Raw genomic sequence first — 17,403 nt, forward strand, 5'->3', positions numbered from 1 at the left:
CATTCCTTCTTTTACTTTTGAAAATCTAAAACCATGTGTGTTTAGCAAGTTCACATGCAGGACAAGACTCAGTGGAAACAAGCCACAGGTTCGTTATTATAATTAACTTCTTGGGTACATAGCCATTCTGGTATGGCCACTGGGTTATCTAAGAACATGCAACTATGCAGCAGTCTCTCCAAAATGGGGGTCAATGTGAGTTTCCTAGCTTTTGGGGGAGTACATGTACAGGTGCACAAATGTGCAGGTGCATTGTGTGCAGGTGCACACGTATGCAGGTACTAGTGTGTAATGCATATGTATGTGTATTTGTGTGGTTGTGTAGGTCAGAAGTCAATGCCAGGTTTCACCCTCCATCATTCTCTATTATTCTTAAAAATTTCATGTACGTATATAATACATTTTGGTCGTATCCATCCTGCATCCCTTCCCTCTGACCCCCCCCTCACTCTCCCTACCCCAATATTCCCTCTGTCTTCTTCCAAACTTCATGTCCTTTGTGGATTTTTTTTTTTTATAAGCCCAAAATCCAGTTAGTGCTGACTCTACCTGAGTTTCTGAGCTGGAACTCTCGCTGAACCTGTTTTGACTGGACCAACTAGCCAGAGTGCACCAGGGATCCATCTTCCCTCTGTCCAAATGCTGGCTTTTTCCATGGGTGCTGGGAATCCGAACTTGGGTCCTCAGGCTTGCACAGCTAGCTCTTCAGAAACTGAGTCATTCCTCCCTGGCTCACATTCCAGTTTAAGGCCTCTTCATCTCAGGGGTCGAAGCTGCCTCCCCTCTCTCACACTGAAACGGGTCTACTTCCTGGGTACTCGTCCTCCCCACCTCCACGGACTGGAACATGATACAATGGTGAGAGGGAAGAGGGTGAGCAGTTGCAGGAGCCCATAGGGTCGCTGCAGGGACCAGATCACTTGGGAGACCAGCCCTGTGAGTACCCCCACAGAAAGCATTCCCCAAGACCAAAGCCCAGTAGGTTCCATCCTCCAAGCAACAATTTGCCCACAGCATGGATGCTGCATCACCAGAGCCCATAACTGGGTTAGGCTGGCTCTCCTGAAGAAGTAGTCCCCACAGGTTGGAGCAGGCGTTGCCCAGGGTTGCAGGAAGATCACAGTAGGCGGCGTCTAGCCCCCGTGGTGTGATGGCCTGATGCCCAGCTTGGCCCCAGCTTGCTGTCCTCATTTCAGGACAAGTCCAGAGGAGGCAGGTTGACACAGGGCTGTCACAGAGTGGCCATGGCTGGTGCCAACAGGAAAGAACGGAGATGCTGGCTGACTGCACAAACTTGGGATCAGCTCCAGGGCTGACAACCTGGTGCTTTGTGTCACAGTTACGACAGAGAGAGCCCGAAGTCAAGTGTGGGCAGAATGGCTACAGCCGGTTTCATGATCACAAGGCTTTCTGTCTGGGTTGGGGAGTGTCTGTCCCTGAATTCCCCTTTTCTACGTGATGTCAGCCATGTAGTGTCAAGGATTACGCGGTGATGACATCCTAACTTGTTACCTTCATAGAGACCCTGTCTTCAGCTGGGAAACTGTTTCAATTTTTTTTTCTTGTTACTGTGACAAAATACTCAGCAAAAGCATCATATGGAAGGAAGGTTGATGACCCTGGCTCACTGTTGGTGGGTGGAGGGGAAAGCATGGCCACAGGAGCTTGAGGTAACAGGTGACATTGTATCCACAGTCAGTGACATTGTATCCACAGTCAGCAACATTGTATCCACAGTCAGTGACATTGTATCCACAGTCAGTGGCATTGTATCCACAGTCAGCAACATTGTATCCACAGTCAGTGGCATTGTATCCACAGTCAGTGACATTGTATCCACAGTCAGCGGCATTGTATCCACAGTCAGCGACATTGTATCCACAGTCAGTGGCATTGTATCCACAGTCAGCGACATTGTATCCACAGTCAGTGGCATTGTATCCACAGTCAGTGACATTGTATCCACAGTCAGTGACATTGTATCCACAGTCAGTGACATTGTATCCACAGTCAGCGGCATTGTATCCACAGTCTTGGAGCAGAGAGAGATGAATGCTGGGGCTCAGCTCACCTTCCCCTGTTTTCAGTCCCAAGACCCCAGGCCATAGGATAGTGACACTCACAGTTTGGGGGGGGCGATCTTCTCACCTCAATGAACTTAATCTGGAAACTCTCCTACTGACACACCCAGGAGTCTGTCTCCATAGTGATTCTAGATACTCTCAAATGCCGGACAAGATTCACCATCACAGTCACATTCAAAGGTACTGAGCTTTGAGACATCGATGTAAGGATTTGAGGGGACACAACTACTGGGAACACCAGGTCCCTGGCCCCTGCTTTGACATCTTCCTCCCTCCCTCCAGCTCCCACACTCGCCCCCATGCCTGTCGGTGTCTGCTAGTGTGTCATCAACTTTTCAGAATGTCTGCAACCCAGACAGAAAGCCACCAAGCTGACTTCTCACACCCCAGACTCTCAGTTGCTGGTCTTGTACACCAGACTCAGCCCAGCTCCCTTCTTCCTGCTCCACTTCCAGAAGATTTACCATCCAGCTGTGCCGCCCCCATCACCACATTGTTGAGAAAGCATCTTTAAGACTCTCAGCCCTCCCTCTCTCCTCCCTCCCTCCCTCCCACAATCCTTGAAATCCTTAGCATTGGTGAGAAAGCAATATTTATTCCACAGAGATTGTACTTCAGGTTTTTCAGGAATATGCAGCCCAATCTTAGCTCCCTGTCAGTGAGAAATCACTAGAAGAAACACCCAGGACTCTACCATGAGCTTCGCTACTGAGCCGGGATACCCCATGGGTTAGGTGTCATAGTGAATTTTCTTCTCATGATATTTTCACTTTACAGTGGGTCTGTCAGGTTGTGACCCCATGAAAAAATCTGGGCACTAGCCCCTGGCTTCCATCAGACCACTCACTCAAGCCAAGCATCTTCATGATTCTCTGTGCCCCATAAATCAAGACCTGACCAGAGTCCTTGACTGTGCATTTAGTCCACTCCATGGTTTCAAGGATGCTAAGGGCAGACATGGCGCTTGTAACTTGGACTTGTAACTTACACTTGGAGAAATGGAGAAGGGAGGACCCCTGTGGCTCACAGGCTGGCTAGTCCATGCTGCTTGTGGGCTCCTGGCCGGTAGAAGACCCTGTTTCAAAATAAGGTGCATAGTGCCTGAGATAACACCCAAGGTTGAGCACTGACCTCTACACAGAGAGAGAGAGACAGACAGACAGACAGAGACAGAGAGACAGACAGAGAGACGGAGAGAGAGAGAGAAGCACAAAGCCCACCTGCAGTCTTGCCAAGCGCTGTGAAGGTGTTTAGCATATGACAAGAGAAAGCAAGGCACACAGGGCTGTTTCCTAGAAAAGTCTGGAAAGATCTCCAACCCAATGGCATTTGAGCAAAATAAGCCAGTGGCAAAATTGTAGGCAGCCTTGGCTTTTGGGACTCTGTCATAATCACAACACACTGATACTACAGGGTACAAGAAGCCATGAACGGCCAGGCCTGACAGCAGAGGCCCATGACTCCAGCTACTCAGGAGGCTGAGATAGGAGAATGACAAGTTCCGGGTCAACCTGGGCTACACAGTTGAGTGTAAAGCCTGTCTGGAAAACTTAACAGAAATGCCTCAAAGGCTGGAGATGTAGCTCAGTGGGGAACACTCACCTAAGTGTGTGTGAGGGCCTGGGTTCAGTCCCAGGCCCTCACAAAAGAAACAGACAACAAGGGACCAGTGAAAACCACTGAAAACTGAGTTTCACATAACATTCATGACACATGAAAATACTATTTTTGATTGGGTTTTTATGTTGAACCGTGTAAAAATAGGAAAATGTGCTGTACGGAAACACACAGGCAGGCATTGACTGAGCCCACAGGCTACAGAGCCCAGACCCTTGCCTCGGGACAGTCAGTGAGCCATACCCAATTTCCAATTACAGGGTGAGCATTGTCACCTGTATGGGGGTCCTCAGCCTCCTTGGAGCCTGAGTGCTCAGGCCTTTCTCTTGGGCTTCTACAAACCCCTTAGCAGCGTGAGTTCAGGAAATCTTCACAATGTCTGTGGCTGCCCTGTCTCTTCTCACACTGTAGAAAGCCTCCAAGTAGAGCAGGCATCCCCCCACCTGGAAGCTTCCATTATCCCACAGCAGACACAGAGCCAAGAAAGGCCGAGTATGGCCGCCACCTCAGTCCACACATGCCTACCCCCAGCCTCATGGCCCTGAGCGTGCGAGACCTTGGTTCCCACACAGAAAAGCCATTTGTGTCCTGTACGAGGGGCCCCTGTCTGCTACACTCCTGTCCTCATATAACCCCTCCCAGGTCATCCAGTGCCACTGATGGCTGACTAAAACATCAAAGCCAAGTGCATACAGCAGCCCAGCAAGACATCTGGTGTGCCACCAGCTCTCCCATTAGTCTGTTACCTTGTTCCTCTGCTGCCCGGTGCTGAGGGCTAGAAGAAGCAGCCACACCCTACAGCTTGGCCTCATTCCCTGCCACGCTCCGAGCCTCTTCCCTCCCATCCGGATGGGAGGACCATGTCTATGGCTCCCTCTGGGATTCCTGCTGTCGCTCAAGTCTCCAGGGCATACGTGCAAGCAACCCAGAGTGACACTAGATGGGTTGGATGACACCCATTGCTGAGGAAGGAAAGCTTTGGGGATCTTCAGAGACTCAGGCTGTCCTCCTGCCTCAGCCCCTCCAAGCTCGTGAACCATGGGCTTGACCTTTAACCTCCCCATCCCTATTCTCCCCCTCACATCGATACGCCTGGGTTTTTCACATGGGTTCCAGGAATCAAGCTCAGGTCGGTGGACTTGTAACGTGAGTCGTTTACCAACAGAGCCAGCGCCCCAGCCCCCTGGTCCTTTGAACTTAGCAAGCCCATCCTGTCCACAGTCTCTTGCACTCACCTCTCCCGCTCCACGCAGGCTCCACCCCTCCCTTCCTTGGCGTTCTTATCCCCACCTGCAACAGTAACATTTTTGTATCTGTATACCCTCTCCTGTTTCGCAAGGCTGAGGTAGCCAATGTCTGTTCCCTGAGTATGTTTAGCCGGGAGTACTGAGTTAAGATAAGAAGTGGCTGTGAGAACTTGTGTTGGAACTTGCCTATGTGAGAGTCACACCGCTCAGAATTTTTCCCTCCCTGGCTTGCCTCTCACATGGGGGTGTCCCCACCAAGCAGCTGACCTGGCTTCTACACCTCTAAGGGCCGTCACTTTTCAAGGGGTATTAGTTTCCCCTCGGTCGTTTATTCATTCACCTAACATTCACGGGGTCTCTATGAGGTATTCTAGATACCAGAATGTATAGTCTAGTCTAGATAGTCTTGAGTCTGTAGCAGACACCAAATGATCATGTATGATTTCCTGCCTCCTACCCCAGGATTTAACCCGTAACATTTTTCCACGCTGTGGTGTGTCTTCTGCATAGTAGAGCTGTTGGTTTCTGGCAGCCTCACACCTGGCACTCAGAGAAAGCTGGGGCCTTCTCTCTGTGGGTGACCTAAAAAGAGCAAAGTCTGCAAGTCTCAGATAAGACATCATGGCCCCTCCAAGCCCTGTGTCATGGATCACTTCCGTTCTCCTCTACAGCCGCCTGCCTCGGGGAAACAGTCCCCTACCAAGAACGGCAGCCCTTCCAGGGGCCCCCGGTTCCTCAAGGTCAAGAACTGGGAGACAGACGTGGTCCTCACTGACACACTGCATCTTAAGAGTACATTGGTGAGTGTTGGGACTGACACCTCACAAGAGTGAAGGGACATCTGTGTGTGGGGGTGGTCCTGTGCATGACGATGGGATCCTATTCCCATGAGAGACCAGAATCCCCACCCACACTGTGACAGCCAGAGGGTCTGGTCTGCAGGCATTGCCTCTCACCTCTTAGATGCCCCACTGATGGGTTTTTATGTGTGAGCATCTTGCTTCCAGCAGAATTTAAGGGTCCTCACACATCCTTTGCCTCCTACAGTGTGGTCACGGATGGGGTATCCAACCAACCCTTCCTTTGTTACTCACTGTGGCCTCTGTTCTTTACCACATTCTTAATACTCAACACTCCAACCCATTGCCTGCCATTTTTGTTTTGCTTTGTTTTTCAAATGAGCCTCTGAAAGGAGTGTTGTATCTGTCAGCTAGCGCAACATAACAAGCAGGCCTCCAACTCAGTGGCTGGAAACAACTGTTATGTGTTGCTTCTTCAAAGTTCACGGTCTAGCCAGGTGGCTCTGAAGACTTGACCAAGAAGTGGTTAAATTTGATGGGGTCTGTGTCATCTGCCTTCAGTCACCCAAGAGGGCAGCTCAGGCCAGGCTGCTCTAGGATGGCCCTGGCAGAGGTGATTCTGTCCTATGTGGGCTCTCCTCTTCCAGCAAGCAAGCTTGTGCTTGTCCTCAGGGCTGCAGAACAGTGCAAGATCTCTTTATTTCCCATTACCACACAAGACTCTTGAGACCCAGGCTTGGACATGGTCCAGGGTCACTCCTACCAGATTCTGTGGGTCCAAAGCAACCAGGGGTGAGGGGCCAACTGCATCTCAGGAGGGATGCTATAGAATCACGCCACAAGGAATGAGTGAGCACAGAAGGGGAGAGCTATGGCCACCTTAGACATCGTTCAACTATAGGGTGTGTTCAGACACATTCTTAGGAGCTGGGGTGGTGCTCAGTTGAGGTGCTTGCCTAGCATGCGCAAAGCCCTGGCTCTAAGCACCAGCACACAGGTGGTGTGATACTGCGTGACTGTAATCTCTATACTCAGGTGGAGGCAGCAGAGTCAGAAATCCAAAGGTCATCCTTGGCCTTGGCCATATAGGCTGGCCTGGGCTATATGAGACCCCATCTCAGTAATAATAATAATATTGATGACAGCAATGATCTGATGATGATGAAAAATGGCAATGCCATTATTAGTTCTCTTTGATCAACACAGAATTTAAAAAGATTTTCTGGAAATGGGTGTAATGGCACACACCTGTACTTTTAGCACTTGAGAGGTGAAGGCAGAAAGTCAAGAACTTACGGCCAACCTCAGGTACATTGTGAGTTTAAGGCCAGCCTGGGTTATATGAGACACTGCCTCAAAACAAAAAAATATATTAAATAGACAGATAGATAGATAGATGATGGGTAGGTAGATGAGAGAGATAGAGATAGATAGCTAGATGATAGATAATGGAGAGATGATAGATATAGAAAGGTAGATAGATAGATAGATGAGAGATACATGATGGATAGATAGATAATAGTGAGTTAATAACTGAGGGATGATAGAGGATAGGTAGACAGACAGGTATATAAGTAGTTGGTTGATAATTGATAATAGATAATAAGTAGGTGATAAGTATATTATAGATGATTGACATGATAAATTATTGATAGATTTGATAAAAAATAAAAAAATAGGCAATTGATTGGTAGACCATAGACTAATAGATGATAGATGAATATGTAGGTAATATGTGGGTGATAGATCATAGATAATATACAGATGATAGATATGTAGTATGTAGATGACAGATGATAGATTGGTAGAGGATAGCTAGATAGATGATTGATAGATTGATGATAGATAATTTATAGATGATAGGTAAATACATAATACATAGATGATAATCTATAGATGGTAGATAATATATAGATAATAGGTAATATATAGATATGTTGACATATAATACATAGATGATAGATAATATATAAATATGTTGATAGATGATAATTAGTAGATGATAATCATTAGATGATAGGTAGATAATATATAGATTATAGGTAGATAGGTAATAGATGGATAGATGATTGACAGAGAGAGGATACAGGTAGAGATGTCAGAGGCAGACAGACACAAGTTTGCACCAGTGGTTGTGTGTCTCAGTGACAGCCCCTTCCCTAACTGACTAGTGCAAACACCTTGGGAAGCTTAAAACCAAGCCGCCACTCCTCAGGGGCTATAATCAATCATGTCCAACAATGATTTGAAGCTGACTTGGGAAATCCCTTTGGAATGGAAGGCCTAGTCAGTCCGACACTGTGAGCCCGGGGTCCGGTCCTCAGTCATGACACCTGTCAATCATGATGGCCAGAAGCCAGACACTCATTCACCTCCCTCCTACCCCCAGGAAACGGGGTGCACAGAGCACATCTGCATGGGCTCTGTCATGCTGCCATCCCAACACACTCGGAAGCCAGAAGATGTCCGCACAAAGGACCAGCTCTTCCCACTAGCCAAAGAATTTCTTGACCAATACTACTCATCCATCAAAAGGCAAGTACGGGGACCTGGGCGGTTGGGCCTGTGGGGAAAATGCTCAGCATGTGAGTGTGAGGACCTGACTTCAGATGCCTAGCACCCTTGTGAAAACAGCATATTTGGTGTGTGTCCGCAATTCTACTGCTGGGGGAGCGGAGACAGGTGGGTCCCTGGAGCTCACTGAACCACCAACCTCGAAAAATCGATGAGCTCCACATTCAATGAGAGGCCTCGCCTCAAAGAATAAGAAAGAGAGACTGAGGGAGACCCTCACTGTTCTGCACTCATAAAGGCTTCTTCACCCGTTAGTAGCACAGAGCTTCAAGCCTTTAACATGTACACACACATGCATGCATGCACACTCGAATGCACACACACATACACATGTGCATACACACACACAGACACACACATGCATGCACACACGCATATATACTCGCACGTGCACAGACACACATACACACACAAAGAACACTTCCAAGCCATCACACTGCGGCCCCTTCTCTGCCCCCTCCCTTAGGTTTGGCTCCAAGGCCCACATGGACAGGCTGGAGGAAGTGAACAGGGAAATCGAAAGCACCAGCACCTACCAGCTCAAGGATACGGAGCTCATCTATGGTGCCAAGCATGCCTGGCGGAATGCCTCTCGATGCGTGGGCAGGATCCAGTGGTCCAAGCTGCAGGTGGGTGGTGACAGGCAGACCCTCTGGGAGGGAACAAGCCAAGGGGGCAGGTGGAGCTATCAGAACCCTACTCTTCATTGAATGAAATCGCCATGCCTCCCGGTAGGATTCAGGCTGTCCTGTTTGCCAAAGACCCCGCCACTCCCTTTTGCTGTCCCTTTTGCAGAAGACTCCGCCACTCCCTTTTGCTGTCCCTTTTGCCGAAGACCCCGCCACTCCCTTTTTCTTGCACCTGCCTTCAGGTGTTCATTCTGTGTGCCTGGTTTGAGTCTGCCCCGGGGAGTATTTTAATGTTACAAGTGGATTGGGTTGTAGGATCGAGACTTTCTGCTCAATGGACTGTGTTACCATATATTATGCGTACTGACGGTCCCACATGGCATTTCACCTCATAACGTATTTTGATCATGTTCACTCCCTGCTCCCTGCTCTCGTCCCCTTCCCGTTCCCAGCTGCTCCTCTTCTACTTCTATGACCTACATTTTATTTCTATGTTCCGTGACCCACTGATTTGATTTGGGCTTCTGGCACGAGCTGGGGTGTGGGGTTACTCACTGGAGCATGGTCAGCTTTCCAGTGCTGTGTCACCTAAATAAGTGAGAAGCCATCAGCTGCCAGTAGCTCCTGGGGACAGACTGGAGTCTCGTGAGCACCCACCTCCACCTTCTGTTCTAGATTGCTTGATTTGTTTATTTATTTATTTATATTTTTTTGGCTTGTTGTTTTAAATGCCTGCTGACCCCACAGGAAATATAACCATCCTGTAAGAGCGGACTACTCTCTTCACCACCCCACTCTCCTACTGATTTGCCCTCCATGCATACTTCTGGGGATATTTCCTTATATCCCATAGAAAAAAAAAACAACAAAAAGCAATACACAGTTATACAGCCTGGACCTCAAGAATGGGGGGGAGAGGCTGGCTGTCTAAGAGGAGGGTGCAGCTGCAGTGAGTTCAGGGTCCCCTAGAGAGGAAGTCTGCCCTGGGGCTGCCAGGGAGAGAGGAGGCAGCCAGAAATCCCACCACGCCCTTTTTTGCAGGTGTTTGATGCCAGAGACTGTACCACAGCGCACGGCATGTTCAACTACATCTGCAACCACGTCAAGTATGCCACCAACAAAGGGAACCTCAGGTGAGTTGTCCTGCTGGGTGGGGCGTGGTGGGTCATGTCCCTGCAGCAAGGAGTCCTAGGTCTGGACAGCCTCAGCTGCCAGGGGAAAAGGCTGTCCCCTCCTGGGGGGTGGGTGACCCAGCTGGCAGAAATAGCCTGGCATTCTTATCCCCTACCCCTCCTCTGCTGGAAAGAACAACCCCCCCCCCAGAGTAACACTGGACTGTTATTCTCTGCCACCCACAGAGAGGACAGGAAGCCAGTTAGGATTCCTAGAAAGAAAAAAACAAATAAATAAACAAACTCCCATTTCCAAGTAGAGCTGCTCTCACAGTAGCCCACCCTGCTGCCTGTAACTGCCCCCCATTCTATGGGACACTGTACCTTCCAGCTCTGCCCCATCTAGCCCCGCCTTGGACTCTTGGACAAAGAATACAGCCTACAGGAACCAGCTGAGCCAGAGAGGTACCTTGGTCTGTGATTCCCACCCTGGCCTCAGCTGCTCCCTCACAGATGGGGCGCATTCTCACACAGCTGGCTGCATTTGTCAATCCTGCTGGTGACATCTGTTCCCAGCTGCTGAGAATCAGTCCCGCCTCAGAAACACCCGAAGCTATTTCAGGGATATTCCCATGAACTCCCACCCTGGGCTGCCCCGAGCTCATACAGAGGGGGCTCATCTCCCTCAGGCGTGGATTTCCTTGCCGCCTAAGCCACCAGTCGAGAAAGAAATAATTTGTATGTAAGGGATTCATATCTAGGGCTCTTCGCTAAGTAACATCACCCTGAGAAAACATCAAAGAACTTTCCAGCAAGTGGCTAGAGAGGATTGCTCAGTTGGTGAGGTGTCCATGCTGCACAATCGTGGAGTCTGAGTTCGAATCCAGACCCCATGTCTTTAAAAGCCGGGTGTTGTAGTACATGCTTGCAATCCCAGTTCTGGGGAAATGGGGATGGGGGATTCTTGAGGCTTGTTGTCCAGCCAGCCTAGCACAGTCAGTGAGCTCCATGACGATTGAGAGACCATGTCTCAGAAAGCAGGATGGGCCTCTGGTCTCCGTATACATGCGTGCGCACGCACACATACACAGAGAGAGAGAGAGAGAGAGACACGGGGGGGGGGGGGGAGAAAGAGGAGAGAGAAGCTTTCAGTATATTCTAAACCCTGAATGATGGCAGGCCTTACCAAGGCTAAGGCCTCAAGTTGCTTCAGAGCTATTCTGGTGGTTCTCAAAGGGTCTGTGAGCCAGCAAGAGGAAGGCGTCACCCCACACTCGGCAGTACACCTCTGCCGTGTTCAATGAGAGGGACTTCACTGAGAGCTAATTAAAATTATCACTTAGGATTGTTTTCTTAAGATTTAAATCCTGCTCTAAAAACTAGACAGATATAGGAGGATGTATAGCACCAAGCAGAAATAGTTTGTGCCTGAGTGAGTGACTCAACAGCTCGGGCCTTCAGGCCCTCAGGTAACTCCAAAGAAGCAGTCGAGGAGGCGTGGCCACGCTTCCCATCTCCCTCCACCTCAGTTGGCACATGGAAAGTGAGTATCACACCCCATTCATGATGTGAGCTCTGCTGTTTATAAACAGGCTTCATAAATGTATACGTGCATACAAACAGGCTCTGGCTGGTGGCCACCCTGTAGACATAGCCATGTGTCCTCATGCCAGAGGGAAGGCGGCTCGCTTTTCTCCCATGTGTTGCTGAGATCTTCAGGGAGAGATGCGGAGCGTCGGCTTTGGCTCCATGAATTGCCTGCAACCCAGACTCAATCCTCATCTTCCCGCATCAGTGGCATCATGGCCTGCAGTAGCAAATGCTGCATTCACTTGCCGGGAGAGTAAGACCTATGAAATGTGCTCAGAAACGGGGTCCAGCCGACTCCATCTCAGATGCTGTTTACGGAAATTGACTCTTGGATGTGACAGCAGAGAGGGATTTCAGGTGAAGTGTAGAACATGACATTCAGACAGGACAGCATATGCCCTGCAGTGTGTGGTGGTACCTACTACTCATTCCAGCCCTCGGGAGGCTGAGGCAGGAGGATGACAACTTCAAGGTCAGGATGTGTGTTTCCTGCCTTCCACCTCGCACAGACCATGGGTTTTGTTGTAGCGGCTGGTAACTCAACTCCTTCCCACAGCTAGGGACCTGAACATCTGATCCCAAAGCTTTGTCACTGTATCCTCCAAAGGGAAAACTCCCATCCTGGTGACTGTGTCCTTTCCCCTCTCCCAAGGTCGGCCATCACTATATTCCCTCAGAGGACTGACGGCAAGCATGACTTCCGAGTGTGGAACTCACAGCTCATCCGCTATGCCGGCTACAAGCAACCAGATGGCTCTACTTTGGGGGACCCTGCGAACGTGCAATTTACAGAGGTGAGCGTAGATGCACCGAGCCCATCTCTGGATGGACTCTCAGTCCCCCCCCCCCATGCTTTCCCACTTTAACGTTTGTATCCCGGAGGGGCCAGCCAGCAAGGAATGCAGGACCCACTCCTCAGACCTGCTCTTGCACGTGACCACCCTCAACGTCATTCCTCTGGCGCCATCGCAGGCATCTGGCCCCTTCATGGGCACAGCCCTCCCACAGAAGCTTCTGTCAGAGTTGAATAGACTGGTCAATGCCCAGGAACTTGTCCTGAACTATTGAATGAGTAATGACATGTCTAGGACCCTAGGGAAGGTCTCCCAGCCTCCCACCTGGAGAAATGTTGTCCAGAGAAGACACATCCCTGGCCACCTTACCTGAACTGATATGCATGGCTTCTTCATGTACTGATCAATAGTTTGAGCCAGGTGTGGCGGCCTGCGCCTTTAATCCCATCCCTTGGGAGGCAGAGGCAGGGGCTCTCTGTGAGTTTGAGGCCAGCCTGGTCTCCAAAGTGAATTCCAGGACAGCCAGGGTGACCCTGAGAAATGCTGTCTTGAAGACTAGTCAATCCTTCCTGCAGTGGGCGTGACTCTCCCAGGCTACTGTACACCACAGTGCTGGGGACCAAAACTGACAAAAGCTACCAAGAGAACCAAAACTGCCTGACTCCCTTCCCAGGATCCCTTCCTGGTGGACATGATGACACCCGGTTCAGAGAATAGACACTATCAAATAGACTGTGCCCACTGGCATACACAGCAGACAGAGGCCAACACCCAGGTTCCCCTTTACTCAACTCTACACGCCCTGCTTTCCCCCCACCCCTGTGCATATGCATACAGCTTTTCTCATTGAAATGAGATCACCCTGAGAACTAGCTGTAACCAGGGCAACCAGGAGCCACACCTGTGCACTCAGAGCCTGGGCCAGACTCCCCAGACTCCGTTCTACTTGGCTGAGTGCTAACTGCTAAGCATGTACTTCGCTGACCTTGGCTCCCGCTTAGCTGAACATGACCGTGTGCCCAGTCTTCTTCCTTATCTGTGTCCAGTACAGTCCCTGACCAGGATGCGCACATCCTGAAGCCAAGATGTAGGACTTCGGCTTCCACGCACACGACACACAGAAACATCCCAAAGCTGACCACATTGTTATATGGAGCCCTTCGTGTTCCTGATGGTGACTGTGCATGCGTGTGGCTACAAGTGTGCTACACAGCTGGCCACAACCAAGATGACTACAGAAGAAACAAACAAACAGGGAAATGGATCATTAATAGTAGAGTGTATTTTGAAATTATAGTAGTAGGGTAGAGCAAATTAGCATAGGGATAAATTAGGAAACTTTGTGGTTTAAATATATTTAATTTTACTACCAAATATCATATTTAATTATACTCACTTCAACAATTTTGTCATTCCTTGGGCATCATGGTGGCGTACACCTGTACTTCCAGCACTCTGGAGACTAACGTGGAAGGTGTGTGAGTTTGAGGACAGCACAGTGAGACTGTCTCAAAACAAAAATAGGGCTGGAGAGGGGGCTCAGCAGGTGGATGGCTCGCTGCACAGGCTTGAGGGTCTGAACTGGGATCCCGAGCGCCCACATAAAAAGCTGGACACAACAACATAAGCCTGTAGTCCCCGCACAGAGGAGCTGGAGACAGGAGGGTCCTGCTGGACAGACGCTGATATGGCCGCTCCAGGTGTAGTCAGAGACCGTGTCTCAAAACCCGTGGTAGGGACCAGCATGGCAGCACAGACCTTCTATCCCAGCACTCTGGAGTCAGAGGCAGACAGATCTCTGGGTTCTGAGCTAACCTGGTCTACACAGTGAGTTCCAGGACAGTCAGGGCTACATAGTGAGTGAGACCGCCAAGGCTGGAGACGGGGCTCTATGGTTAACAGCACTGGTGGCTCTCCCATAGGACCCAGGTTCTATTCTCTGCACCGACATGGTGACTCACAACTGTCTATAACTCCAACTGGAGGAAATCTAATGCCCCTTTCTGCCCTCCCCCGACATGCACCAGGGATGTACCTGTAACACAGACATACATCCAAGCAGATCACCCACACATATAAAATAAAATTATTAATAAGAATAATGGTTTTCTTAAAAAAGACTCTCTCAATAAAATAAGGTTGTCAGCCTACACACATAAACACGTACATAATATACGCACACCACAGAAAGAGAACTTAAAATTCAAATAATAAAAATGCATACAATTAGTAAATTAATATTGATATTTAGTGTACTTTATTATATTCTATAAACATAGATTTAATAGATTTAGAAAATGAACAGGTGTTTAATTTAATTTTAGTGTCAAATGTCTGATTAAGATCTTAATCCATTATTAATGAATTATTATTCGTATGCAGTACATTGCTGGATCTAAAATTCAGCTTAAATGAGTATGCTAATGACATGAGCTGCGTTTCTTGGGTTTTTCTTTTTAGTGAGGCTTAACCCCTGTGTCTCGCTGTGCTGTGGACAGCTGTGCAGGTGTCTTCTACAGTGAGGCATAGCATTGGACACTTCCCTTGCATCCTGCTGCACTTAACACCACACATAAAAGCTAGCCCTGGGGGATGCGCAGTTAGTCAGACCCAGCCCTCATCCCCTCGGTATACCCAGCTGGCGCAGGAGAGCCTTTCTGGAGAGAGCTGACCTGTGTCCCCTGGAGAAGCTGCCCTGGTTCCATGGTGAGGTCAGACAGAGCTTGTTAAGGAGGCTTTTATTATTTATTGCCTTAAGCACTCAGGGAGCTTGCGTGAGGACCTCTGCTTGCCCCAGCCCCTGAGCCTGCTGTGTCTGGAGGGGCTGGGGCAGAGGTGTGACAGGGGACTCTGTTTGTAGATCTGTATACAGCAGGGCTGGAAAGCACCACGAGGCCGGTTCGACATCCTGCCGCTCCTGCTCCAGGCCAATGGCAATGACCCTGAGCTCTTCCAGATCCCCCCAGAGCTGGTGCTGGAAGTGCCCATCAGACACCCCAAGTAAGAGGAACTACCCTGGGGGATTTCCTGATGACCTCTGTCCACTTCCTTCCCTACCCCTATCCCCCATCCTGCCCCCTCCCCACCCCACATTCTCCCTAGCTTCAACAGATAGCAGGAGGGTCCTGGATCCCATGCTGGCTACCAGGCTGGGACACAGCATCCCTCAGAACCAGCCTGAGCTATCAGACGCATCTACTCCTAAGCAACCTCATGACCTGCCCTTTGTCCAGCCCTTGAGGGTCACAAGGGTAGACACACTTCCCGTCTTGCTATGGACACAGGTATTCAGTGGAAGAAGCTGTATGCAATGACTAATCCTGGGTGATCAGAGAACAGGTGGAATGGGCACTTTAATAGTAAAGGACATGCCGGGGGGATGGTGGTGGCGCACGCCTTTACTCCCAGCACTTGGGAGGCAGAGGCAGGCAGATCCCTGTGAGTTCGAGGCCAGCCTGGTCTACAAGAGCTAGTTCTATGACAGGCTCCAAAGCTACACAGAGGAACCTTGTCTTGAAACAAACAGACAGAAAGAGTAAAGGCCGTGTTAGGTTGGTGAGAGAGCTGAGCCGAGAAGGGAGCCTGCTACCGAGAACTGACTTTTGGGTGTCCCGCACAGTGGAAGACAGAGCTGACCGCTGTAACCTATCCTCTAGAGCCTGCGTGTGCACGCACACACAAATAAATCCATGCAGTTATAAAAATGCAGGGGGGAAAGCCATCATGAGGTGCTAGACTGGGACCAAACCCAAGGGAAGCTGCTAAGAAACGAAAGTAATGTGCAAGATAGATCTTAAGAATCAAGTTAATTATTTTTAATCTGTGGTGGACTATATCTCCACTTTTAAAATAAAACCAGGATTCAGCTCAGACCTGATGTGAGTGATGATAGGTGAGTCACACAAGAGGGAGCCTGTCTATTAAAAAATAATAATAAGTGTGGATTCATTTAAAATATCCCATATACAAATAGCAGTGCCGGTCTTGTTGGCTAAGTCTCTGTAGGACCTGCCATGTTACACCTGGCACCAGCACCCCACCCGCCCTGCCTGAGACCTCCGTGGACAGGAACACCTGCCCTGGGGTTCCTGATCCCTCAGAACACCCCAGAGGCCTAGGTGCACTTGGCTTACGTTCATTTCTGGGCCTGTTCAAGCCAGACATGGCACTAGCTTAGGGGCCCACTGTGTCCCTGCCTCTGAGGTTTGTGACAAAGAGGGGAAAACCATAGGAAAGCAAATACTAAAATACTCAGTTCCTAAAAATGCGAGGTCACCTAGACCCAGCTGGACATTGGGAAGGTTTCCCAGAGCAAGAAACATTCCAAGCAAGCTTGGAATCAAGCACAGATTTAAAGGTGAAGGCGCAGGAAAGAGGAGTTACAGAGATACCAGTAATCAGGTTTTGTGCATGGTCCCCGCCGGTACTGGGCCTGAAACATCCCCAGCCTGAGGAGGATGCACCAGTGTGCCCAGGAGACCCCGCTGCATACTGACTGGGGGCCGTTTGCTCTCTGCAGGTTTGACTGGTTTAAAGACCTGGGACTCAAATGGTATGGCCTCCCTGCTGTGTCCAACATGCTGCTGGAGATTGGGGGCCTGGAGTTCAGCGCCTGCCCCTTTAGTGGCTGGTACATGGGCACAGAGATCGGTGTCCGTGACTACTGTGACAACTCTCGATACAACATCCTGGAGGTGAGGTCCCTCGATGCAGGAACAATGCACGCTGCTCAGCAGCTTTGGGGCTGGGAAATTGGACAGGGGTGAGACAGATCTGCAATCCTGATGAATCTTCTAGAAATGCTACACGCACCTATGTCGTTCCTAGCCGTGGTTGAAGTAGCAAACAGCACAGCCACCACCACCACAATGAACAACTGTGCAAGTTCCTTGCACACACAGCCCTTCCTTGACACACCCACAGAGGAGTCCCTGGACCCTTTCAGCTATGAATATG

General features: G+C 49.6%; 1 protein-coding gene across 1 annotated transcript in view; it reads left to right on the forward strand.

Annotated features, from left to right (window-relative positions):
* The window catches only part of Nos1 (nitric oxide synthase 1), an 81,096-nt gene that overhangs the window by 21,422 nt on the left and 42,271 nt on the right, over positions 1-17,403 (forward strand). The window contains exons 3-9 of the mRNA XM_051176528.1: positions 5,620-5,748; positions 8,138-8,283; positions 8,789-8,951; positions 9,993-10,084; positions 12,306-12,447; positions 15,308-15,447; positions 16,967-17,141. Coding sequence (XP_051032485.1) covers positions 5,620-5,748; positions 8,138-8,283; positions 8,789-8,951; positions 9,993-10,084; positions 12,306-12,447; positions 15,308-15,447; positions 16,967-17,141 — 987 coding nt within the window. The remainder of the gene's footprint in view (positions 1-5,619; positions 5,749-8,137; positions 8,284-8,788; positions 8,952-9,992; positions 10,085-12,305; positions 12,448-15,307; positions 15,448-16,966; positions 17,142-17,403) is intronic.

This window comes from Phodopus roborovskii, unplaced genomic scaffold (genome assembly GCF_943737965.1).
Source record: "Phodopus roborovskii unplaced genomic scaffold, PHOROB, whole genome shotgun sequence".
Classification (NCBI taxonomy): Eukaryota; Metazoa; Chordata; class Mammalia; order Rodentia; family Cricetidae; genus Phodopus; species Phodopus roborovskii.